This window comes from Elaeis guineensis, chromosome 1 (genome assembly GCF_000442705.2).
Source record: "Elaeis guineensis isolate ETL-2024a chromosome 1, EG11, whole genome shotgun sequence".
NCBI classification, from domain to species: Eukaryota; Viridiplantae; Streptophyta; class Magnoliopsida; order Arecales; family Arecaceae; genus Elaeis; species Elaeis guineensis.
In genome coordinates this window covers 107973654-107998663 of record NC_025993.2, presented here as the reverse complement: position 1 = coordinate 107998663, position 25010 = coordinate 107973654, and the positions used below count along the sequence as shown (strand labels likewise).

General features: G+C 40.1%; 3 protein-coding genes across 8 annotated transcripts; 1 reads left to right on the top strand and 2 right to left on the bottom strand.

The window, feature by feature from the left end:
- The first annotated feature begins 1992 nt into the window (after positions 1 to 1992).
- On the top strand, positions 1993 to 5302 carry LOC105038395 (zinc finger protein STOP1 homolog). 6 transcript variants are annotated; one of them, XM_019848060.3, is made up of 3 exons: positions 1993 to 2223; positions 2417 to 2534; positions 3404 to 5302. In XM_019848060.3, exon 3 carries the CDS (start codon positions 3617 to 3619, stop codon positions 5012 to 5014), a length of 1398 nt encoding a protein of 465 aa, XP_019703619.1. In that variant the 5' UTR covers positions 1993 to 2223; positions 2417 to 2534; positions 3404 to 3616; the 3' UTR covers positions 5015 to 5302. The 6 variants fall into 6 exon arrangements, with proteins under 6 accessions (XP_019703619.1, XP_073115168.1, XP_073115170.1 ...); XM_073259067.1 differs by having other exon boundaries at positions 2412 to 2534; XM_073259069.1 differs by having other exon boundaries at positions 2375 to 2534; positions 3506 to 5302.
- A 2277-nt stretch (positions 5303 to 7579) lies between these two features.
- On the bottom strand, positions 7580 to 11010 carry LOC105038454 (uncharacterized). Its single transcript, XM_010914264.3, has 6 exons — positions 10603 to 11010; positions 10210 to 10397; positions 8838 to 10091; positions 8587 to 8731; positions 8088 to 8473; positions 7580 to 8003 (listed from the first exon to the last, which is right to left on the bottom strand). Exons 1-6 carry the CDS (start codon positions 10898 to 10900, stop codon positions 7752 to 7754), a joined length of 2523 nt encoding a protein of 840 aa, XP_010912566.2. The 5' UTR covers positions 10901 to 11010; the 3' UTR covers positions 7580 to 7751.
- Positions 11011 to 15322: 4312 nt separating this feature from the next.
- On the bottom strand, positions 15323 to 20173 carry LOC105038394 (subtilisin-like protease SBT3.5). The gene is made up of 5 exons (XM_073253865.1): positions 20001 to 20173; positions 19781 to 19878; positions 16248 to 16252; positions 16084 to 16154; positions 15323 to 15374 (listed from the first exon to the last, which is right to left on the bottom strand). The coding sequence occupies exons 1-5, from the start codon at positions 20171 to 20173 to the stop codon at positions 15323 to 15325; spliced, it is 399 nt and encodes a 132-aa protein (XP_073109966.1).
- Between the last annotated feature and the right edge of the window lie 4837 nt (positions 20174 to 25010).

The window sequence follows — 25010 nt, the reverse complement described above, 5'->3', positions numbered from 1 at the left end:
TCCGTATACATTTTTCTCTGCGGCATTACGTGCCCATAGGAAGCTCATGCACACGTCCACACTGGAGGTCCGTATCTATGCGTCTAAGCTGCCGAGAAGGCGCCGATATCCGCATATATTTTTCCGAGCTAGCGAGAAGCTTCAGCTGCTTTCAACCCAACCAACCCCAAAGGAATATATAGTTTTTAAAATATATGCTATTTAAGATTTAAACCACCAACTAGAGGTGTAAAGCAACCGATCTGTTCGCTAGCTATTTTAACTTGATTGGACTACTATCGAACTCAAATAATTTAAATAATTTTTTTTGAATCAAACTCAAATAGTATGATATTCAATTTAAAAATTCATGAATCTATTTCAATTTATATATATTTATTATTATTATTATTATTATTATTATTATTATTTTTAATATATATTATTAATAAGTTAATGTTCGAATTCAAATTCGAATTCAGGTTCGATTAAAACTCGATTGATATGTGAGTCGAATCGATTTTAAATTTTATATTTTTTTCATTGGGCCAAATTCAAATTTGAAATAATAAGATTCAATCGATCTTGAATTGATTTTCGAGCATGAATATTTTGAATCGGCTCGAGCTAAAACTTTTAGCTACTCGACTTGAGTTAGCTATATTACATTCTACCTCCAATCTCAAAGTGACAATCTTTCTCCAAAGTCTCTTTCTCCACGTTCTTCTTCTCTATGATTGAAGGGGATGGCAATCTTTTCCAAGGAGGCACTAATACAATCAAATCACTTTATATTTTATTATTGTTTGTTATGGTAACTAAGCCAATCTACCGGGAACATTTCCTCCTTTCGATGCAAATTAAAAGATACCAGAAGAAATTGTAAAGGTGCCTTTAGATGCATCACTATGTTATGATATTTTATATTAAAATATTCTTCAAAAATATGTGTTGTGTTTAGTTATACCAGGAAATAAATCTTATTATTATCATAAAATCTTGAAATTGAAACTTCTACTTTGAATGGAATCTCTATTTTCTCCCTTGAACATCCGTTACTTTTTGTTTTTTAACTTTTCCTTTTTAATAACCAAACGAATTTGTTGATTACCAAAAAAGAAAAAAAAAAAAATAAATAAACAACTTTGAAAAAATAATAAGTTTAATAACTTTAAAATTATGTGGAAAAAAAAAAAATCATTATTTTGAAACTAAAAACTTTTCAAACTACTTGAGATGATACTCAAAGTAGAGCTTTGAAATGCAAGCACTTATTGAAATTTTTTTTCTTTGTTTTTTTAAATAATTCAAGAGTCTAGGTTGCCTACATGCGTTAGGCTGGTGGACCACAAGCTTGAACGTGGTCTCCCAAATCCAATCCCATCCAATTTGAGATTAGATTGACTTCAACTTGTTGGTGTTTACCTCCTAAACAAGTAGTGCAGCCAATTGTAGCTTGTCCCAGGAAAGACAGAAGCATCCTCTTCTGGGAAACTCGACACCCCGCTCCTCTCGCTCTCTCCCCAAGGCGTGTGGCTTCTACCAGTCTGTCCCTACTCCACTGACGACGGGACAGGGTGGCATCTTTTACGCGAAAGAAGAATTCATCTTCCTTCGAGCGAATCCACCGTTGGATAGCGCACTCGTTGCTTCGCGATGTGTGTATGTGCATGGATGGCAAGTCGGCGTGCTTTACGAGTTGTGCGGAGCGCGATCCGACGGGTAATGTTGCTAGAGAAGATCAATCATTCTTTTGAGCGCAGGATACAACCCGAAACCACTGACGACGTGTCGTCGTTTCTTTCCACGTGCTCCCACGTCCTCACGCGTTCGTCGCCTCTCCCCACCATCATATAACCCCATTAGCGTTTTAAATTAAACGGATCCCCTTCTAAAGACACAAATAAGTCCCTTCAGCGGGGACCTCTCTATTCTAACGGTAGGTTGGGAACTGTTTAAGATGCAGAGTTTCGCAGGCATACTGGAAAGGCAAATCCCCCAGCCTCGTCCTAATCCTTCGTTCATGGAACGAAGTAAAAGAAAACAAGCGAAGCCAAGCTTGTTGCTGGGGACTGGAGACCTCCGCGCTCGGAGAAGGCGTTGGGGGAGGCGAGAGAGAGCTAGAGAGATGATTTAGCTCTGGTCTGAGCGTGGTTTTTTCGGTTCGGAGGTGCGGTTTTGATCGAAGGAGATGGTTTGAGGTCCGTCGCATTCGATTCTCCTAGCGCTCTTGATGCCTCTTCTGTGAGTCGTTCTCCTTTTCTTTGCTGTTTTTTTCACCCTTTACGTGCTTTGGTGCTTGAAATGTGAGAAAATGATTTTTTTTTTTTTTTTTTTTGAGATTTATGTGGAAAGATCGTAACTTTTTCGTTTTCTGTTTTGGTAAAATTTTCAGGGGTTTTTGATGGTTTTTTGTGTTATTTTTGCGCAAGATTAGGGCTTTGGATCGACTGATTTAGAATGGAGTGGCTCACCACAAAACAAGACAAACATCACGGACAGATGTAACTCTGTTTGTGAGAAACAAGGATTAAAGTTCACAAGATATATAACAGGTGAACAGGGGAGTCATTTTTTCCGTTTGAATCCTGATTAATTACGCTTTCAAATTAATGGGCGACCTCCAATTAAACTGGTTGAGAAACAAGGGGCCTTATATAAAAGAAATTTTTGTTTTAATAATGAGATACAGCATGATGTTACGTATGGTTAAGGAAATTTACATTTAAAAGAAATTTTGATCTAGGGTTGTATAAAAGAACTTTTGATCTAGGATTATATGAAAGAAATTTTGATCTGCACAGGTTTCAGGGTTTTGCACTTTAAAACCTTTTCATGAGGATTAACTCATAGCTTAGGTTTTAATTAAATCTAATTAAGAGTCAAAAGAAAAAAAGACCTGTTGCTGCACTATGCCATTCAGTCGGCAGCATTGTTAGCTTCTCAAACTTCAATAGATACCAATCATTGCATCATATTCTCCAACTATCTTGTAGAAGTGGATGCAGCCTACCTTCAGTAGGGGGTGGATCAAAAAGCGAGAAAGCCATCTGATAACTGTCATAGAGTTGCCCTTTAGATAAAATGTATAGCATAATTCAGTCCCTCCCATGCTGCATACAATTCTACCATGGGAACCATGGTATCAAAAACCTTAGCACCATCTGCCACTATGAATGCACCACTGACACTTTGGATGACAAAGCCTGCTCCATCTGAAGCACACCTCTCTAGTATATTGCCATCAAAATTGACCTTAAGGAAGCAGGGGGTGATGGCTCCCAAAAGAAATATGTTACTTGGGGAGATGAAGAAACTGCAAAAGGAAAGCCATCAGCATCTCCCTTATCTTTTTGTTTAAAGCTTGTTCTTATTCTTCTACTTTGGTTTTGTTTTCCTTCTTATCTGGCTTTGATCATGGCAGCAATCCACCTGGAACTCAAGTGGACACACTCTATCCACTCCTTGATTACGAGTAGTTTGGCAGCAAGAATCTAAGCCTCTCTTTTCTTCTTAATGGTGCCAGTCAAAACTTATGCAAGGCCTCAAGAAAGCTTCCCCTTCACACACTCTTCTTGAGGTAGTCTAAAACTTTGAATGAGTTTGCATCTCATACAAAGGAGAGGAAGGGCTTAAAATGGATCATGTGCAAAGGCCAACTTTTGAAGCTTCCTTTTCTATGAGCAACCAATCAGCAAATATTAATCCAAACCAACTGTTCACCCAATTTGGTGCAAAAAGTCTAAGCGGTGGTGCTGGAAGTGGACAGTCTTTCCACAAGTACTCCCAGAATTTGGACTTCTCATCCATATGGCCTTATGATTTTGAGCAAGTTGTTAAAACACCAGATCAAGTTGCTCCATTTGCTAACAATCAAATGGGTCAAACTGTGGATTGGGATCCAAGAGCAATGCTCAGCAAACTTTTCTTCATTGATCAAAAGATTCACCAAGTTCAGGATATAATCCATTCAACCATTGATATTGAAGGTCAATTCTCTATCCAACCAAATGAACTCGCTGTGAAGCAGCAGCTTGTGACCACAGATCTAACTTGCATCATATCTCAGTTGATCTCAACAGTTGGTAATCTTCTTCCATCAATTAATGATACACTTCTGTCAAATATTTCTCCAGTTGGGAAGATAGGCAATACTGTTGGTTCTCCCTCTAGCTTTGCTTTGAATGGTACTTTACAACAAAATGAGGACTTCTCTTTGGAGAAAAATGTGGTTATGCAACACAGAGACTTGATCAGAAGTTCGACTGATTCTGGGGATGAAGGAATCAAGCCCGTTCCTGTCAAGAACCATGATGTGAAGGTCCACAAAGATTGTGTGGACAGAGAAAATCTTCCCCTGGGCTCATATGAAGTTTTGGAACTGAAAAAGGAGGAAATTTTAGCACCACACACCCACTTCTGTTCAATCTGTAAAAAGGGTTTTAAAAGGTCTGCAAACCTAAGGATGCATATGAGAGGCCATGGAGATGAGTATAAAACCCCAGCTGCCCTTGCCAAGCCAAGAAATGAAGCAAGCTCAGAGCCTGTGCTCATAAAGAGGTATTCATGCCCTGTTGTTGGTTGCAAGAGGAACAGAGAGCATGAGAAATTCCAACCGCTGAAGACAATTTTATGTGTGAAGAACCATTACAAGAGGAGCCACTGTGACAAGAGTTACACCTGCAGTAGATGCAACACCAAGAAGTTCTCTGTTCTTGCAGACTTGAAGACTCATGAGAAGCACTGTGGATGTGATAGGTGGCTCTGCTCTTGTGGAACGTTGTTTTCCAGGAAGGACAAACTGTTGGGGCATGTCAATCTTTTCCCAGGCCACAACCCTGCAAGCTCCATGGGTGATGTCAAAGCTTCAGGAGGGACAGATCAGGGGAGGAAAATTGAAATGATAACTGAAATTGATAGTTTGGAACCTAACTTCCCAGGAAACTCTGTGGATGATGTTGATGATGATCCTTGCTATTTCTTCCCTTTGAACTTTGATTCATTTAAATTTGAGGGACTCAATGACAGTCCATAACGAGCTTTGGGTGCCTCAGAAAGTTCGTTTTCTCTTTCTGGGCCTTGCAACTTTGTCCAAATGAATGGAGATAACTCAAATCTGGATCACCTGGGAAAATGGCAATGACTAGAAAACATTTTACAGCTCAGCAGCGTGTCTTCAGTTCTTTAAATGCTTTCCCTACCTCTCTGTTGATTTGCATTTGTCAATAGGGAAACTTTTGCAACTCAGCTATTTCATGTTCCAGAAGTGCTTCTTTGTACATAATTTTTTTTTTAATTATGAATAACTCATTCATGATGCTCCTATCTTATTAGCATACTTTTAATTTACATGTATGGCTGCAGTTAAAAAATTCAGATCCTAAACACCTGACACATCATGCATGATTGAAATTGAGCTACTTAATTTTGTACAAACATGGGGCATGAGTACATTGTAGGCATGCAGGGATTGTTGGGTGGGGTTAAGCATTTAGAATTTTGAAAGAATGAAGAAAATCCATCAAAAACGTCTGGAAGAATTTGGATAATTGGATCTAATAATCATAGAATGCAAACGACAGATGTACTTGTACATTTGTTCTTATAAAAATTTCATGGAAGCGGCAATAACCAAAAATCATCAATAACAGCCATTGTTAGCATTATTACTATGTAATCTATCAGCTTGCCTAATATGATTGGTGAATAATTTTTGTGAAATACAGCACCAGATTTTAGAATAGTTGAAGAATTTTTAAGCTTGTAACCGGAACACAATTCAGAAACCATTTCATCAACTGGGAAAAAAAAGAATAACTAAACAATCATTCAGTAATTAGGACATTGCTCAGAATTATATTATAGAATTATCAACAAATATTGCTCCACTTGCCAGCATTATAATTGATCAGAGTTATATTTTGCTGCAACTAGACCTATGAGTGTCAATATGCCTCTTAGCATACCAAATAGCCATACTCTCTCTGGTATGGGCAATTTTTTTTACTTTATTTCAATTTTCGGTTTATGTTTAGTGGCATGAAGTTAGTCATCAGCTAGAAGAAGTATATTTATATTTATGTATTACTCAAACCAGGATGTCAATTTCTAATGAATGGGAAGGCCCAGATTGGCTGGCTCTGATAATATAAGAATATATGAGACGGATCCAACTGAATGGTCATTTGATAGTTGACCTATAAACAATTATTAAAGGATTTGTCATCGTATAGCAAACTTGTACATACTTGATCTGTGCTGAACTGCTTTCTGTGGAGAGAATTTGAAGGGTATCATAAAGCTGGTCATAAGCATGCTCCACAAATTCCTTTCCACCATATACTTGATCTTTTGATGTTTGTGATTGGAAATTACTGTAATCATTGTGGAGATTCTCTCTTTAAAAAGTCACAACAAATTCACCAGGCAAATATTGGAATCTTGGACATGATTTTTCTTTTTCTCAGATGCTGCAATACTCATCTTATTCATATGCATCTTATGCATGAGTACTCTGCAGCAAGACATAGGGCTTCAATTCCATTAATCATATATTACAAAGTGAGTGCTATTCACCATGCAGTAATGGTTGCAACAAAACATAGATGCATCAGTGTCTTGTAACTTTTGGGTGCCTATCTTTATAATGAAAAGCTGATTACTAAAGTAAGATGAGAACTATTCACACAGTGGATTGTAGTGTAGGAGAAGAAAATGAATGGCTATGGTTTGTATTGTCAATTGTATTTTGTTCAAAAGAAGAAGAAGATGATGATAATGGCTATGGTCTGTACAGTAGCCTGTCTGTGATAGCCTAATTTGAGCAGGCATCAGTACCCCAAAAGGATTATTATAGATTACCTGCTTATTTCAGTCGATATCAAATCATGAATTTTAAAAGTCCATGTAGTAATTGAATCGACTGATGCATCTGCCAGGTCTTATGGCATCAAAAGGAGACTACAGTTTATAATGTATGCCAAGATCTGGGTGACTAGATGATTCCTAGCTTCTTAGAGCTGTTTTTCACTATCATAAGAACTTTTGTTCGTCGAATATAGCAGTTGTTAAAATTAAGCAATTCAATTGATTAAAGCCTGAGGCATGGTATTTATCGGGTTTTTAAGAGCGGGGTATTTATAACTGGGTAAAGAATAGAATTAAAGAAGTAGAATTGATCTTACTAACCAAAATATGTTCATTTCCGCTCAGTCAGGTAATTTCACAAAAGAAGATTGGTCCACTCCAGACCATGACTCCAAAAAGGAAAATCTACAGCATAATTTGCTAGATGGTGATCAAAGACATACTTCTGACAAACATGTACAAAGTTTCAGAACACCTTAAGATGGGACTGAGGCAGTTGGTTATGGTTATTTTTCAAAATCCAGAACGATGTCCCTTCCCTTGCGGTCAGAACCCCAAAGATTTGCAAAATTTGGAGAGGATTTAAATAACAATTGGTGGACCAGCAATATGACTTCTGATGCGTATAGCATCCAACTGGGAACCAGTGATAAATTACAAACAGCATGCTGGCATTTCATCATAAACTGTAGCGGAGATGAGATTGATGTAAAACCAAGAAATTTGGTCCATCTTCACAAAAAAACTAGGACAAGATATTAGATTTATCAGCAATCTGTGTACCATCTCGACCAGATTTGTGTACAATGGTAACAAGATACAATCTAGAAATTTGAACAAGTAATGAATGCGAATTTTTAATCCTCTGCTAGTAATGAATCTACAAAAGTTTAAACAACTGATGATTACTTGACCGAGTTGGTCTGTCCATAATGAGAATTATGCAGCAGTATAAGTTTCAATCCTTTGACAGCCTCGGCTGCCTTCACTGCCTTTCTCACGGATGGGCGTTGGTAGTGGTAGTTATCCACTAGGCCTGTCTCATCTGAGCAAGACCAAGTGGATCCTCTTGGGCTGCTGTCCACCCACAGAAATCTCTTTGAAAATGGGTTCACAAGGCTCTCACGGAATTCCTTTGGCGACTCACAAATGAATCCCTGCAACCAAAACAATCCAAATTCAGTTGTGGTTACATCTCCTAATATTGGCGGTCAAGAAGAAATTTTTTTAAAAATTCTAACCTCTGCCATGGCTTTAATTTTTAGTGTGACACTGTTAGATAGAAGGACAAGCTGTCCAACTATTATTTTCTTGAACATCATTGCGCAATCAAGGATATGGTCTTCAGCAGTTGGAGAGACAATCTCCATCAAACTTCCCCAAGCAGAGAAAGCCATACAACTCGAAGCATCAGCACCAAAGTTGCTACTTCCATTGCCTATTATTAGTGATTGAGGAGAAGCAGGGGGAGTTGGTGCCACAGGCATGATCTCCATTGAGTTCTGAACATGAATCCACCAACTTGTCTGCACCATACAGTCCTCTATCCACTGCAATACTGAAGAAGCCTTTGTTGACTTTCTGAAGAGACTCTCACGCCGTTTGAGGCTGTCGAGTTCCCTTATAACTGAAAAATAGAGGAGAAAACTTGCTCAAGAACAAAAGTAAAGAAGAACACATGATAAGAATGGGCTGATTAGAGACATTAAATAGAGAGAAAGAAGATTAAATTTTAGTTACCAATCCTTGGGATGATGAGGTGAGTCCCTTTTAGGCCTTCTAATAGCTGCAGAGACCTTCTTGATTCATCATCCAGCAGACAACTCGTATCCACCACCATGTTCCATATCTTCTTCCCCTCTCTATCCTTATCCATGGCTTGGATCTGCAACGGAAACAAGCTCAGTCCAAACTAACAACACCAATGTGAAAATGGTTTCCAACAAAAGTAAAAATGAAGTATGAAGGAACTTATTTTTCTCAGAACTTACAAAACAGCAATTCAGTTCATCTCCAATTCCTTGAGTATGGTTGATAGAAGTGCAGTTACCATCACTGGCATTCCTTTGGGCATCATCGACAAAACTGCTTTTTCTCGAACTAGGATTCTCGAACAATGTCTGCAATGGCATCCTATCAGCCCCTTTCCTCATCATCTCTCTTTCAATTTGAGCACTGCTTTTGGAGGAAATTTCCTTTGCCTTCGCAGAGAGTGAGATCTGAGGAGTCCAGTTCTCTTTATCTGAAGGAAATGCTTCATCTTCTTCATCTTCAATCTTCATGCGACATCCAAAGTTTGGTTTTTTTGACTTCATCTCTCGAGAAATTTCAGGTGTCCTATTTTCTTTATCTGAATCAACCACATTTGAAGCTGTAATGGTGTTGAAAGGTGATCTCTGCAGCAGTTTGCAGCTATTTTCTTTAATCTTCTGACCTGAAGAGATACCTGGTGTCAAATTCTCCTTATCTGAACCATACATCTCATCATCCCTTTCGTTCTTCACCACATTCTCATAGGTGGGCTCATTTAGCTTCAGGTCCCTAAGCACTTCAGGTCTCCAATTCTCCATATCTGAACGAAACGCATCTTCTTCCATATTCAAATATGTAGTAACCATCGAGGATGATCTCCGTAAATCTGGGCACCTGCTCTTCGACTTTCGGCTAATGGAGCCCATTGGGGTCACATTCTCCTTATCTGACCCAAAAGTTTCTTCTTCTTCTTCTTCTTCTTTCTCCTCCTCTTTTCCACCCAAATTGACAGGCAAAGCCCTACACATTGTTTCCTCTTGCTTGTCCTTTTCACAAAGTGCTCCATTCTCTTTCTCGACTCCTACTTCCACCTCCGCATCAAAGCTCATGTTGCTAATATTTTCTCTACTCCTCCCAGTATGTATGCGAAGAAAGCTCACAGTTTTAGATTTGCTCCTTCTTGACAGGAGGCTTGATGCCCGCTTCTCAGATCTCACCGGGCTTGGATGCCTTCTTTCTGGGTACCCAATCTCTTCCTCCCTGGGAAACGAAGAACCCACAGATTCTTGCAGTAGAGTAGCCGAAAAGAAGCTCGAGGAGTTCTCCTCCATTGACCCTTTCCTTTCTGGGCTCTGTTCTTCTCCTTTGACAGGCAATGAAAATGGTACATCAGAAGGTGAAGGGTTCATGGAGTCTGGCATGGGAGGTGCTGAAGGGATCACTGTATCCCATTGTTCATTTAGATCAGTGATCAGCTGCCCAGGTTTATCCTCCTAAGACCAAGAAAATAGAGCAAAAGATCTAATATAAAATGTGATCCCTACCAGAATCCAAGAATTCAAATCCAAGAAGGTGACAAGATGGACAAGGAAATATAGTCCTGAATTATACCTGATGAGTTTCTTCCTTCTCTTCGAGCAATGGCGACAAAGGTTTTTCCATTTCAAAGGCACGGCTAAGAGGAACCCATTCAAGCCTGTATTCCCTGGTTGAAGCACCAAGCCTCACCGTGTCTCCCTCCACCAGTTCTATAGGCACATTTGGTGGGATCTGGGTCCCCGATACCCAAGTCCCATGAACTGCACCAAGAACGGAACAGGAATTAAATGAGCTTGAAACTCTGAGAAATAAATCCAGAAGGAAGCAAGAAAGATTGGGGACTTCACAACAAAAACCCAAGTCCCATGAACTGCACTAGGAACGGAACAGGAATCAAATGAGCTTGAAACTCTAAGAAATAAAACCAGAGGGAAACAAGAAAGATTGGGGATTTCAACCACATACCCGAAGAACGATCGGTAACCGAAAGCTTCTGCAGAAATGGAATTGCACGGGCCTCGAGGTGGAAACGGCTGATGCTCGGGTGGTCGAGCACGATGTGGCAGTCTGGATGTCGGCCAAAAAGCACAGGCTCCGCTTCCCGGTTGGAGATGTCGCCATTTTCATGAGATTTGGTGGAGGGGATTGGTTCCGGTGGAGGGATGTTGAGGATGATGTTCTTGAGGACGATGCCCTTCTTGAGAACAGAGAAGACAGGGATCTTGATCTCCTTCTCCTCTGGCTTCTCCCTCTCATCGGCCATGGCTGATGGGTTGGTCCTCTGCTGGATTTCTTCTTTAGATGGAAAAAGAGAGAGTTCGTCAGCGAGGAGGAGGAGAGGAGATGGGGGAAGGAAGCGAGTTTTCTTGAATAAAGTATTGGAGATTTTGGGAATCGAGTCAGGATATACAAGCGTTACGGGACTTTGCGCTGTAGAAATTGAATTTGAAATAGATGACCGTTGGGTTCCTCCAACGGCTAGTGCTTTTAATCCGTGCGTCGGACGTTGCGAAGCCGAACCTAAATTTATTAATGGGTTTGACTCCAAACCTTTAATTTCGATTCTTTTTTTCCCATACTGTAATGTGTTTTTCATTTATGCTGCACTCCATCATGGGAACCAGGTGTGCAATGAAGCTCCACATCAAGTTTCTCTCCCCTCCTGCCTCCACTGGTTGCAAGGGCCTGAGTGTCTGTTCTTCTCTCTATCCATTTGCTCTCAAGTCCATCATTCATGTCCCGTACTGGCTGTAAATAATGATAAAGACAGAGATTCTCCTAAAATTGATGCCAATTCTTGTACTAAGAAAAGATGTTTATAAAATTAGATGATTGTCCCCCCCACCCCATTAACAAAGAGATCTTGGAGGAATTGTCATATATAAAATTAAGCATAATTTTGCTCAAAAAACACAGTTTTATTTGTTCGGCAAAGGTTTGCACAAACTGGATTAATAACTCAGAAAGAATACAATAGCCTGGATACTTGTTTACAGAGAAACATGGAGCATCTGACTGTGAAAGTGATCCAAACTCCAAACCATATGGTAACACGTAGGGCTTTTAATGTTTTTTTGATCGAGGACGATCCTACTTGACAGCCAGGAGATGTTCGTTTTTCCCAACCGGACATGATTCGAGAAGATTTAAGTAGGAAAATTGAAAATCAGAAAGGAGTCAAGTCAAGACTTTACCTAAGCCAAAATATTCACCTCGACTGGGAGGCTTAGCCTATTCGGTTATCTTGGATCAGCGTGTTAGTGATTACCTTAGTTCGGAGCTGAAGTGTTTGCATGCAAGTTGATGTGTGGTCTATTTGGCACGTCAGCTTTTTCGATTATCTCGACCGTCAGTTTTCTTATCAAGTGCAGATCTGTTCCTTCATGCGTGATGCTTGATACTAAGAGAATCACATCTGAAACGCATTATGTTATGTTCTGTTTTATTTGTTCTGATGTATTAATCGAATGTATATCTCTGTCATAACTCTGTTTATTCAAAGTAATCCCAATAGGGGATAAGCTTTATTTGTACAGGCCTGGACTCTCGGTTAGGGAGGAGTCTTTAGTTTTAAATACTAGAATTTTTAAGAAGAATAACAAAATGAATGGTAGAAGAGTTTTCGTGTGTTTTCTCTTCCATTTTTTGTTCTCCTTCAGCTTGGTTCCATACAAATTAGATTTTTGGTATCAGAGCACCGATTTTAGGCCGTATATGGTAAATACGAGGTCCACATATCAAGTAACCGACAAATCCCCTTCCATCTTGATGAGACACCGCCGACCACCGCGGTCGAAAATGAGTACTCAAGAGGAGACCAATCTGACGAACGAGTTGGCTGAGTAGATCAAGAGAATGGAAGATCTGATGACAGCCATGATGGCTCGAGTGAAAAATATAAAGAAGAACCAACAGCAGCTGCCTTCTCCACCAACGGAGCTAGCGGTAGCCATGGAAGATGAAGAGGTGCGTGTGACCCCCCATAAAAGGGCTTTCACGGAATCATGCAAGTACGTCGAAGAAAGACTTCGACATCGACCCTATAGGAGCAGACAAGAAGCCATTGTCATTTAGGATAGAGGTGAAGATTGACATCCCTTCTTTGGATGGTGCGGTGAATGCCGAAAAGCTGGATGCTTGGATCGACCAATTGGAGACCTATTTTATCCTATATGGGTATGATAGTGAAGATCGGATGGCTTTTGCCCGATTAAAACTAACCAACCATGCCTTAGCATGGTGGAATGCATATCTCCATTCCAACGGCGATGCAGAGGCTGGGTGAAATGCATTCAAGCATCTTCTACGCCAAGAATTTTACCCTATGGGGTACTCTCGAACCGATGGACATGCTGGCACAACTTGAGGCAAGGACAGAACCAGTCGATGCAGGATTACACCACTGAGTTTCAGCACCTAGCAATGGTATTGGGTATTTCCCTTGATAATGAAGATATTTTCACAAAATATGTTGTAGGGCTACATCAGCAAATTCAGATAGAGCTTTTCCTGTATAAGGTGATGGACATCTCCAATGCCAGTACAATAGCCATGGCCATCGCATTGAAGAATAAGCCTACGGGATAGGGAGATGCAAGAGGATATGCCAAGGGACCCTCCAAGTCGCGTCAAAAGTGCGGCAAGAAAAGCGATAAAGGTAACTCTTCCTCTGCTTCAGTTAAAAGTAACCTGTAGTACAATCATTGTAAAAATATAGATCATATGAGAGACAAGTGCTGGAAGTTTCATCCAGAACTGCTGCTGAAGAGGCTAAGGGAGAAGGGTAAGGCCAAGCACACGGCGGCGGCTTGGCACGATGGTGGCTGTGTTGGCAGGGGAAGGCGAACGGGTCGAATCAGTCATAAAAGTGGATTCGAGCCTCTCTGATGGTCAGGCCGATGGATACAGGTTCGAGTCCATTGATCGAAGAGGATACCATCGAAGAGCTCTTCACTCTCAACATCTAGGTCATGAACGAGGTCATCGGTGCCATCATTGACACGGACAGCCAGAAGAATTTGATCTCGACAAAGCCTTGTATAGAGGCTGGGCTTGGAGACGATGCCACATCTACACCCCTATTCACTGGGGTGGATCACAAAGGATGTCGATCAGGTGGTTGATCGATAATACAAGCTTCACTTTGCTATCACTAGTCGATATATCGATGAAGTGGTGTGTGAGGTGGTACCCTTAAAAATCTATCAAGTGATACTGGGCCATTTCTATATGAATGGGATGCTCATTTTCATCGACGAATACAGGAGTATGAGCTCACCAAGGATGGACAGAAGTTCATCATCAGTCGGGGATGAACACACCAACCAACAGATCTAGTGACAGCTAGCCAGGCAAAACGGTTGGTGAATTCTTGTCAGAAGTTCATGCTGCTGCTGATCTATCCAGTAGCTCAGATTATCAAAAGTGTCTCTCTATTAAATACAATTTATAGAGAAGAGGAGGATAGGATGTCCCATCTCCTCGACATATATCATGAGCCTTTTGAAGAGGCTCGGGAACTACCACCAAGGCGAGCAGTGGAGCACGAGATCCAACTCATTTCAGATGTGCCACTGCCTAATATTGGCATATACTGAAACTCTGTGATCGAGAATGAGGAGATCAAGCGACAGGTGATCGAGCTACTCAAGAACGGTGTCATCAAACTGAGTAGCTCCCCTTGCGGTTCACCATAGGTGTTGGTACTGAAGAAAGATAGGGGATGGCGGATGTACGTCGATTATCATGCACTCAACAAAATTACTATTAAAAATCGCTACCTGCTTCCCTGCATTGATGATCTTCTTGACCAGCTACAACATGCCAAGATTTTTACTAAGCTAGATTTGAAGTCGGGCTATCACCAAGTGCAGATCCAAGAGGAGGATACTTGGAAGACCGCTTTCAAAACACGACAAGGACTATACGAATGGCTTGTAATGCCGTTCGGGTTATGTAATGCCCTAGCCATGTTTATGTAGCTGATGAATGATGTGCTACGACCTTTTCTCAATAACTTTATCCTCATGTATCTTGATGACATTTTGATCTTCTCGGCTTCCTGGGAGGAGCACATGGAGCATGTCGAGAAGGTCTTGGAGGTGTTGAAGCAGCACCGACTTTGGTCGAACCGTAAGAAGTGTGGGTTTGGGCAATCTTCTCTAGTATACCTCGATTTTGTGGTGAGAGACGGTGAGCTCTACATTGACTTTGATAAGGTGAGAGCAATTCAGGAGTGGCCAACTCCTTAGACTGTCATCGAAGTAAGAAGCTTTGTACGAGCATGCCAATATCTCTGAAAGTTCATTCGAAATTTTTTGTTTCTGGCTACTCTTCTTCATGCTCTAAGAAAGGCGAGCAACAAGTTCGAGTGGACGAAGAAATGTAAGGATGCCTTTCAACTTTTGAAGAGGAAGATCAGCGAGGTGCCTGTTCTAGCCTTGCTAAATTTGCAATGGTCATTTGAGCTTGAAGCAGACGTGTCGAGTTACGCTATGGGGGCTGTTTTGCTTCAGGATGGTCAGCCCATAGCATATCACTCTGAGATATTTCAGGATGCTCAGCTCAATTGCCCGACGTATGATAGAGAGCTTCTAGCCTTACACCAGGTGATGAAGTATTGATGATGTTACCTTCTTGAGAAGGAGATGGTGGTGCACACTGACCACCGACCACTTCAGTATCTTCAAACATAGACCAAGCTGCAGCAAGCCCAACATATAAAGTGAATGACGTACCTGCAACAATACAACATCGTCATCAAGTACAAGAAGGGGATGCAAAACAAGCTTATAAATATGTTATCTCGACCTTCTGTTACCTCCTTGTGCTTATCAACTTTTATGCAAATCCAGTCGGTGTTGCACAAGGAATACACTGACATGTATAGGTTGGATCCGGAGTTCAAGGAGTTTTGGAGAATGTTGAGTTGAGAAGATCTATGAAATTTGTCTTGCGAGGCGGGCTCCTCTACAAAGGTGCACAGCTGTGTGTATCAAAAGCTGTAGATCGGATAAAGTAGATACGGGAAGCGCATACTTTGAAGGTAGCAGACTATTTCGAAGTAAATAAGATAGTGGCGAATCTTCTTCGCTACGTTTGCTGACTCGGGATGCAGCAGGATGTGGCCATGTTTGTGAGAAGCTGCGTATTGTGCAGCTGTTTCAAGCCAAACAATCGAAAATTGGGACTGTACAAATCCTTGCCAGTTCCAAACCGACCTTGGAAAAGTATTTCCATGGACTTTTTAAGGAGACTCCCGAGGATGCGGTGGGGGCATGACTACCTATTCATGGTAGTTGATCATTTTTTGAAGATGGTGGTACTAATTCCATATAGGAAGATGATCACGGGAGAGGAGGCGGCACGGTTGTACTTCAGGAATGTTTGGACTTACTTCAAACTTTCGAGCTCGATTGTTTCTGATCGTGATAGTCAATTTCTTACCATTTTTTGGAGAGCTTTGTAGTCCATGATGGATACATGGTTACAGCAAAGCGCTCCTTATCATCTTCAAACTGATAGACAGATAGAAGTCGTCAACCATACAATGGTCCACCTATTTTGTGGCTACAATACTCGACATCTCAAGACTTGGGATGAGAGTTTGCCTTGCCTGCAGTTTGTATTTAACAGGATAGTGCACAGTTCCATGTTGAAGTATCCTTTCGAGGTATGCTTGGGCTACTTACCATAAAGTCCGTTCGATTTGGAGTTTTCAATGAGCATTACACCACAGACTACCAAGGAGGAAGGAGCCATTGCAAAAGCTAAGCACTTTTTAGAAGGAATTCAACAAGTGCATAGTTAGGTGGAGCAGCATGACCGACACCAAAAAGAGGCAAATTTTTAAGAAGGTGACTTGGTATGATTACACCTCGGGAAAGAACGACAGAAGGGAGTCGGGAGGAAATTGAAGTCTATCCGGTATAGCCCCTTCAAGATTATTCGGAAGATTGGTGACAATGCTTTCCAGTTAGAACTGCTAGCTTATATGAAAATCTACTCGGTTGTTAATATCAATAACTTGGAGCCTTTCGAGCCGTCGATGCTGGATGACGAGCTCGAAGAAGTCGTACCATCAATAGATGACTTGATCATTGACCAAAGATAACATTGGTAGAGGATACCATCCTGGAGAAGAAGGTTATCCAGACGTGCCAAGGGCAGCATGAAGCCTTCCGAATTGGATGGAAGGGCCAGTGACTTAACGTAGCAAAGTTTTCAATAGGGAGACCAGTCAAGCTAAGTTTTCTAATCTCCAGTTATAGAATCTAATCGGAGCTGATTCCTCTGGAAAAGGGAGAGTCATGATCGGGGATGATCCTACTTGCAGGGAGCTAGGAGATATTCATTTTCTCTAGCCGAGCATGACTCGAGAAGATTCAAGTAGGAAAATTGAGAACCAGGAAGGAGCTAAGTCCAGACTTCATCTACGTCAGAATATTCACCTTGGACGGGAGATTTAGCCTATTCGGTTACCTTAAATCAGGGTGTCAGTGGTTACCTCAGTTTGGAGCCGAAGTATCTGCATGCAAGCTGATGTGCGGTCCATTTGGCATATGAGTTTCCTTCATTATCTCGACCGTCAGTTTTCTTGTCACGTACAGATTTGTTCCTTTATGCATGATGCTTGATACCAAGAGAACCGCATCTGAAACGCATTATGTTGTGTTATGTTTTATCTGTTCCGATGTATGATGATAAGCTTTATCTATACAGGTCAGGACTCTCGGTTAGAGAGGAATCTTTAGTTTTAAATATCAGGATTGTAAAGAAAAAGAAAAGAACGAATGGTTGAAGAGTTTTTGTGTATTTTTTCTTCCATTATTTGTTCTTCTTGAGTTTTGGTTCCATACGGATCACTTTTTCTTTACTTGGGCTTCATTATTAAATTTTCTCAGGAAAAGCCACGGGGATTCGCTAAAAGTATATTTCAAAACTAGGAGAAGAAACAAAAAAAAGTTTAGCAAATGATCATGAATATGAACATAATATCTGTACAATTATAATACCCTGATATGCACAGCCTCCTTGTGTTGCCCTCTATGTATTTCCTCAATCAACTACAATACTGACAATAAGAAAATTATATGGTAAGTAATAGCCTCCTTGTTGTTGATTGAGACTAGAACTTGGCATCTTTTCCATCTTCTTTGGGAATCGGGAGAGAGAAAAGGAGCCCGAAAAACATGACAATTTCTTTCTTAGGCTTTTTTTCGAACCAATGGTTCTTGTCTCATATCCTGGACATCTCTGTTTTTCTTCTACCTTATCTTGTTCCAATTAAAGTTCATTATTATGCACATGTCATTGCGATTATGATAGCCTGACAAGAGCAACTACATGATACAATCATCCATCCATCGCAACAAAATTCATAACATACACTCCATCTAATATTTGTAGGCAAAAGCGTGCACCTTGGTGCTGTCCCAGCATGATACAGACATTCAACTGCAACAGTTATCTGAGATTTCTTTGTGAACAAAGCATTGATCTGACCCAGTTTGTTTGTCCTTCACCTAAAATCATCACTCATCTGATTTGGTACAACGTGGCACTGGCCCAAAAGGATAAGCATTCATAAAAGTAAACAACGGAGCCAATATATATATATATATATATATATATATATATATATCATAGACTATGTAAGTAGCATATGAGGTTTAATCATATGAATTGAATAAATTATAACTGTTTTTTCCCCAGCTCAATCAGTACAGAGAATACTGAAACCCATCTATTAACATATGCATCATGCAATGGTTCATCTAGCATGTTTTGCAGCTAAGAGGACACAAAACAATGGCACCAAGCTTCTACATCTTGAACTGCAAAGCTCCGACTCTAGGAAATAAAGTTTGCCAGATTAAGCACATGGAATCGTATTAGCTGCGATAAATGATCCCCATAAGTGTATTTGATGGCTTGAAGAGTTCCAGACTCCAGCACTTGGACTGTATAGAATATGTGGCACACACAACTGTGGCATCTTTATTTTAGTGGCGCAAAGGTCATTTATGTAAATAATGGGGAAAAAACATTTGAGAAGCAACATGCTCAGGAAAGTCCCGCAAGCGAAGGCCCCCCAGGTCGTGGAAGCAACTTGTATATCTTGCTGATCGTGACCCCAAGAACACCAGGTTGCTCTGCAAAAAAAAAAAGATCAACTTGAGCAAAATCTTCACCATTAGAAGGCCAGTCTGAACCAGTTAAAAGCACTGATAGAGAGAGGTAGATGCGAACTAGCATAACATACTTGCAAATCTAAAGCAAACTAGCGACATTACGTGCTTATATGCTGCATGGAATTCTACTTGCAGTGTTCCAACATAGTCCAGATGCTTGTCAAGTCCAGAGATGCCTCATAATTTGGGTTGTAAATTTCATAGATCTAGACATTGAATCATGTAACTTATTGGGTGTTTTCTAACCAGCTTCTTGGTGGGCAACACACTCTTTTCCTTTTTGATTGAATAGGAGGCCGAGCAAAAACTCAGCCACCGGAAGCTTTATTAGAGACAGAACAGCACGGTATCAGATACAAAAAAAGGGCCCTGATCAGCAGAGAACCAATAGGCTGTAAAACAGAATTTTCCAAACTCATAGAGCACTACTGATCTTAAGAGATTTAGAGGGCAATCACCAAGAGAGAAATTTTCAGATCGACAAAAAAGCCTCCTGGTGATCCTGTAACAGAACTGAAACATTTCTCATCTTGTTCCAAATCTTTCCAAAAGGAGGTATCAGCTTCTGATTACACAATGTAGATCACACTCTTTGTCAAAAGTTTGGGTAAATGAGCCACCAGTTCAGAGGGTTGATGTGAGGCTGACAGCTGGTCATAAACCTTGGCAGATTAAGTTGAGACAGAAAAAGAAGTTTGAATGTATATTATTTGGAGTTCATTTGTAACAGTTAGTGTTAGGTTGATGCGGTATGATTTCTTTGGAAGTATAAGAACATTTACACACAATTTTTTTTTTTTTTTTAAAAATAATGATGGTTGCAATGGTTAAACAGATTTAACAACAAGAAATGCAGGAAAAATAACAAAACCACCCCTTCAGACCAATGGATCCACTGTCATCCTGTTCCTTTTAATCAGCCCTCATAATTTATAGACATGATAACTTACTTGAGATCTCTAACGCCTGTTTTTGGGTGAGCTGGGCAGCGAAACCATAGATGGCATACTTGTAACTATAGATCAAGGCCTCCTTCGCAGCCTCCACGCTTCAAGAGTTAATCACCAGAAAATCTCAGATGACATCGAAATCCAGAATCCAACCCCTATTCCAATGTCTTGAACAAAGAGTAGACAGAAAGGGTTCTCATGGATGGGAGGAAATACTGACCTGCCAAGGACAGCAGAGAGGGTTTTGAGGTAGAATGCCTCCAGCTGGATGCCCTCTGGTTTCTCGACCTCGACGATGTAGAGGGCGGTCTTCGTCGCCTCATCCTTGGCCTTCGAAACAGAGAGCAATGAGATTGAGAACAAGAAGAGGATGGCCAAGCGAGTTCTCTCCATTTCTCAAACACAAGGCCTTCTCTCTTCAGTTTCCCGCGTATAATGACTCCACTTCTTACGGCTATATATGCATGGGTTCGGTGTGCTCACCGCCAAATGAGCGGTGATATTTTGTCATTGGCTCTGAAGTTGTTCGCCTTTCCTTTTCTTAATTCCAACGGTTACTTTATTTGTTTGAACCGAAAAAACGGAAAAAAAATATATTAAATAACAGCCTGGTATTTAACAAGTCATAAAGTGGATTTATTAGGAAAATAAAAGGGATGAAAGATAGGAGAGAAAAACATCTCCCTTCTTCAAGAAATGGTCTCTCTCGCTCATAGGTACCGTTTGACGGTAGACAGAGACAGCGGAAATCTCTCCATTCAATAGTAATTTCTTGCCATCCCTCCATTAAATCTAGCTGTTTTTGCTATTCCCCATATTAAAGATATTAAATATAAGTCTTAATTATGATAAAATAAACCAGTCCAATTGTATCTTGAGGGAGCGGCATTTGCCGTTCATATGTTGTGCAATTACATCTTCATTTACTTCTCTTCAGATGGCAGAATGAATTGTAAACGATTAAACCTCTTACTTTTGTCGTGGATGATAAAATTTTATAGGAGAATAAAAAAAGAATTATATTTTCTTCAAAATTTATATCCTACACTATGTGCATCATATGGTGGAGCACCAAGCCAATCACAAGCACTCGTTTCTATGGCCCTCATTCATTAAGTGCTCAACCGACCTACAAGAATGAAGACTATGATTGGAATGGTGCACCATCATACTGGATATAATTTTGCTTATTTTCTCTTTGACTAAAAATGAAAGGATGACACAAGATTTGTCTATTCTTCTTCCACGAAATCTAATAGGAACTCCGTTGGTTCAAGAGAATAAACTAGAATAAATCCTTCTTATTCTGCTTCGTTTAGTCATTTGCTGGGCTTTCAAAGATCATGCTTCACAATACTCCCGTGCTAACCTTCAATTGACATGAACATTAAATGCCATTCATTACAGAGATTGCAGCTAAATGTTATGTTATTACACAGAATTCAGTAGATTAGATGATCCTGCGGGTGGATTCCATGTTTTTGGAGGAATGGTTCATAAAAATAAAGAGTTTGAACCGTTAATACGAAAGAATATTTCTTCTTTTTTTTCCAATTCTTGTTGGGCACCAGCTGTCCCCCAGAGACACTGTTGTTAACCACTAAGAGGACCCAAAACAGAAGCCACCAAGCTCCTACAGGAATTTAGAATTGCAAAGCTTTAATGCCAATAAACAAGGAATCATGCTAACAAATATATTTTATTATGTTGGAAAAGGTAATGTATGTACCACTGTCTTCGAGCACACACCAGTCTAATGAGAATTTATACAGGTGAAAGTGGAAGCAGGCTAGATATCCCTTTCCACTAACAGGATTTCTAATGTTCAGAGAAGACCTGCATCCTGGATTTTGCCAGGTTTTCAATGCAGCTTGTGCTTGCCATGATCCGAAGGACACCAGGTTAATCTGCAAAATGGAATGAGGGCCTAGCTATAGTATTTTTCTAATATTTTTTTCATTATAATACTTTTAAATCTAAATTGTTCATTTGGATGGGGTTCGCTTAGACTTGTAATCTCCTATGTACTAATTGAATGTTCAGCGCATTTATTGTGAATATTTAATTTTTTTTATTATTTTATGTAAGGGTTGGAAGGTTGTAAAGAACCACCCATGTTTTACTGAACTGTTGTATGTACATAGAAGTGCTAGTTGCCGGACTTTGGTATTGGTGGAGCTCATGCTAGAAGAATGATGTATCTTCCCATGAACTTCTAACTAACGACACAAGAGTCCACCTCAATCCATCGTTCCAACACAGACTGTGTGAACCTTGTTGCTGGTGTTCATGCTTTGAGGACCTAAATGAGTTTCGTAATGTCCAATTTCAACATTCCACCGTAAACTAATGTCCAACTTTCAAGGGTGAAGATCACCGTCCTAAAGGTGTTCCATGGCGAGGTTGCTTCCAAATCGACCACATGATTATCGTGATGAAGCATGTGGTGAGAGATTTGGCATGAATGCAATGCAAGAATTTTTCTCAAAAATAAATGACTTTATTTTTGTCATGCTTTAGAAGATCCTTCACTCATTTTAAAGTCGGAAACATCTGTGTACTGGAAAATTTGAAAATGTCTATAGACACTAATGGAATAAACTAAAATTTACGTGCAGTGGTTTATCTCAGTTCTTTGATCGGATAATTTGAGTATGCGAATCAGCAAACAAATAATTTAATTGCTCTCCTTGAATATTTGCTTTAATCATGAAAACAAAGGTTGATTTGGGGATATCATAGTTATATTCATTTAATTTTTGAAATTTGGTTTAGTATTAAAACCTTTATAATATTTTAACAGCCACTGCAGTAATCTTGATGCCCTGTGATGTCATACAGTACGAAATTATGAGGTTTCTCCTTTTTCTCCTAGCTCTTGTTTTTTCGAATTCATGGCAACTACAAACTTAAACCCAGATCCCTGCCCAATCCCGGTGCCATCTCTACGTACTCCCCTCCCGGAAATCCTAAACCCAGTTCTTTATCCTGACCCATTGCTCACATGTAGCAATCCCTAATTTTCAAAAGAATGTAGCTCACGACCAGCACGAGTGATTATCAAAGAAGCCTCTGGAAACCAGTTACTAAAGACTTGTTCTTCGCTCCCCTATAAAAAATAAAAAAAGATTTGTTCTTTGCTAGGTTCCTTGCAAGGGAATCCGATTGTATTTTTGGTGCGAAAGAATAATTGGTCTCCTTTCGTGGCTTCAATCATTGAACTGCATTTCGCACATCTTTCAAAGCATGATATAAACTTTAGAATTTGTGCTAAAGATGGATAGAAAATGTTCATCATGTTTTGAAAGATGTGCAAATGACGATCCAACATAGAAGTCACGAAAGAAGATCAATCATTCTTTCGCATGAAAGATACAAGTCCAAACGCTTATAGTTGGACGCAATTTGATGCAGTTCACATCAAGGATTTTTTCCCCCCTCCCCTTTTTTTGTGGTTGGGTTAGGGGAGTCAATGTAAGAAGAGTCCTGGTGATGGACAATAGCTGTGATAATCCGATCCAATTGGGCCCAAAACCAGCTCACAAAGCCCACCAGAAAAAAAAAAAAAAAAAAAAAAACAGAGCAGGGAGGAAGACTCCCGATCGGAATCTTCCTCTTCCCCGTTTTCGATCAAAAATCGGAGTCCTAGGGCCATTAAAAGACCCTAGGACGAGCTCTATAAGAATCTCCCTCCTCCCCTCTAAGTGTAGAGCCATCATTCACCGACGATCGCCGGAGTTTTTCTACGATTTTTCCGTTTGAAGCCGTGGCCCCTCGACCTGTGCTCGCCGCGATTTCACGCCGGTGGGGGTCACCGGAGGTTGTGGTAAGGTCTCCCTCCTCTCCCTCTCTTCTCTCCCTTCTTTTCCGTGCCTGTGAGCATGATGGCCGATGACGGGTGTCGCCGGATTTAGTTGGAAAAGGAAACCCCCTGTTCATGCCGCCTCTTTCCTCTGATTTTCCGACGCCGACGGTCACGCCGACCGCCGGCTCTGGCCTCTCCGAATCCGGGAGAGTCGGCCGTTGCCGCCGGCCACCATCGGGCATGATATGGCCGTGATCGGCCGGTCAAGGCACGGGGACCTCTAAGTCCCCTGTTTCGGCCCAATGAAAGCCCGGGAAGAAGAAGAAAAGAAAAGAAAAGAAAAGAAAAAAGAAAAAGAAAAAGAAAAGAAAAAGGAAAAAGAAAAAGAAAAGCAAAGAAAATATAAAATAGAAAAATAAAATAAAATAAAATAAGAAAAGAGAAAATTTTCCTCTCTCCCCTCTTTCTCCCTCTTTCTCTCTCTTTCTCTCTCTCTATTGTCTCTCTCTAAAAAGAAAAAGAAAAAGAAAAAGAAAAAAAAATATATATATATATAATAAAAAAATATATATGTGAGAGAAAGTTTTTCTCATCTCTCTCTTAAGTCTTTCTCTCTCTAGAATTAGACTTTCTCTCTCTACCTTTTCTCTCCATTTTCTCTCTCTAGATTTTCTCCTTATTTTCTCTCTCTAGATCTTTTTATCTCTTTTTATGGATTTTATCTCTCTAGGGTCATTCTCTCTCTCTAATTGCATCACAGACCCTAGGAGAAATTTGAAATGAAAATATGATGATCTGGGACTGCTCCGAAATTCGTGCAGTAGATCGGATCCCGATCCGATTCTTTTTCGAAATTGATAATATCAATCATGGTTAATCTATATTAAGTCACCTTGATATGACCTCTGATGATCTCAATCATGATTGCTACTTTTAAAGGATACGAAGATTCTCTCTCCACTTTCTCTCTCTACTTTCTCTCTCATGACCGACTTTCTCTCTCTAAAAAAAAAAGATCTATGAATCCTGTATCGAGTCATGCCTTTATCTTTTAGAAGCTCATATTGACTCTAACAAGATGATCTGAAGTTGCTTTGATATCTGTGCTGTATGTCAACCTCATCTGATCGTATCAAAGATCTTTCAAATTTATTATTAAAGAACTCTATTGATTGATCTTGACTTTAATTCGATCTGTGCCTCACGATTTCTTGATCAAGTCACTTGAATCTGACTCTCAGATCAAAGATCCTAAATTACCCTGGTATCTGGATAGACCGACACCTCCGGACAACAATCCTCTTTCCTTATGATTTAATCTTATTATATTTATGGAGTAGAAATTGACGATGATTTGATGTTTTAAATAGGATTAGCTGATTCTTCTAACAAAGTCTGAAAATCTTAGATGAAAGAGGTAAGTGG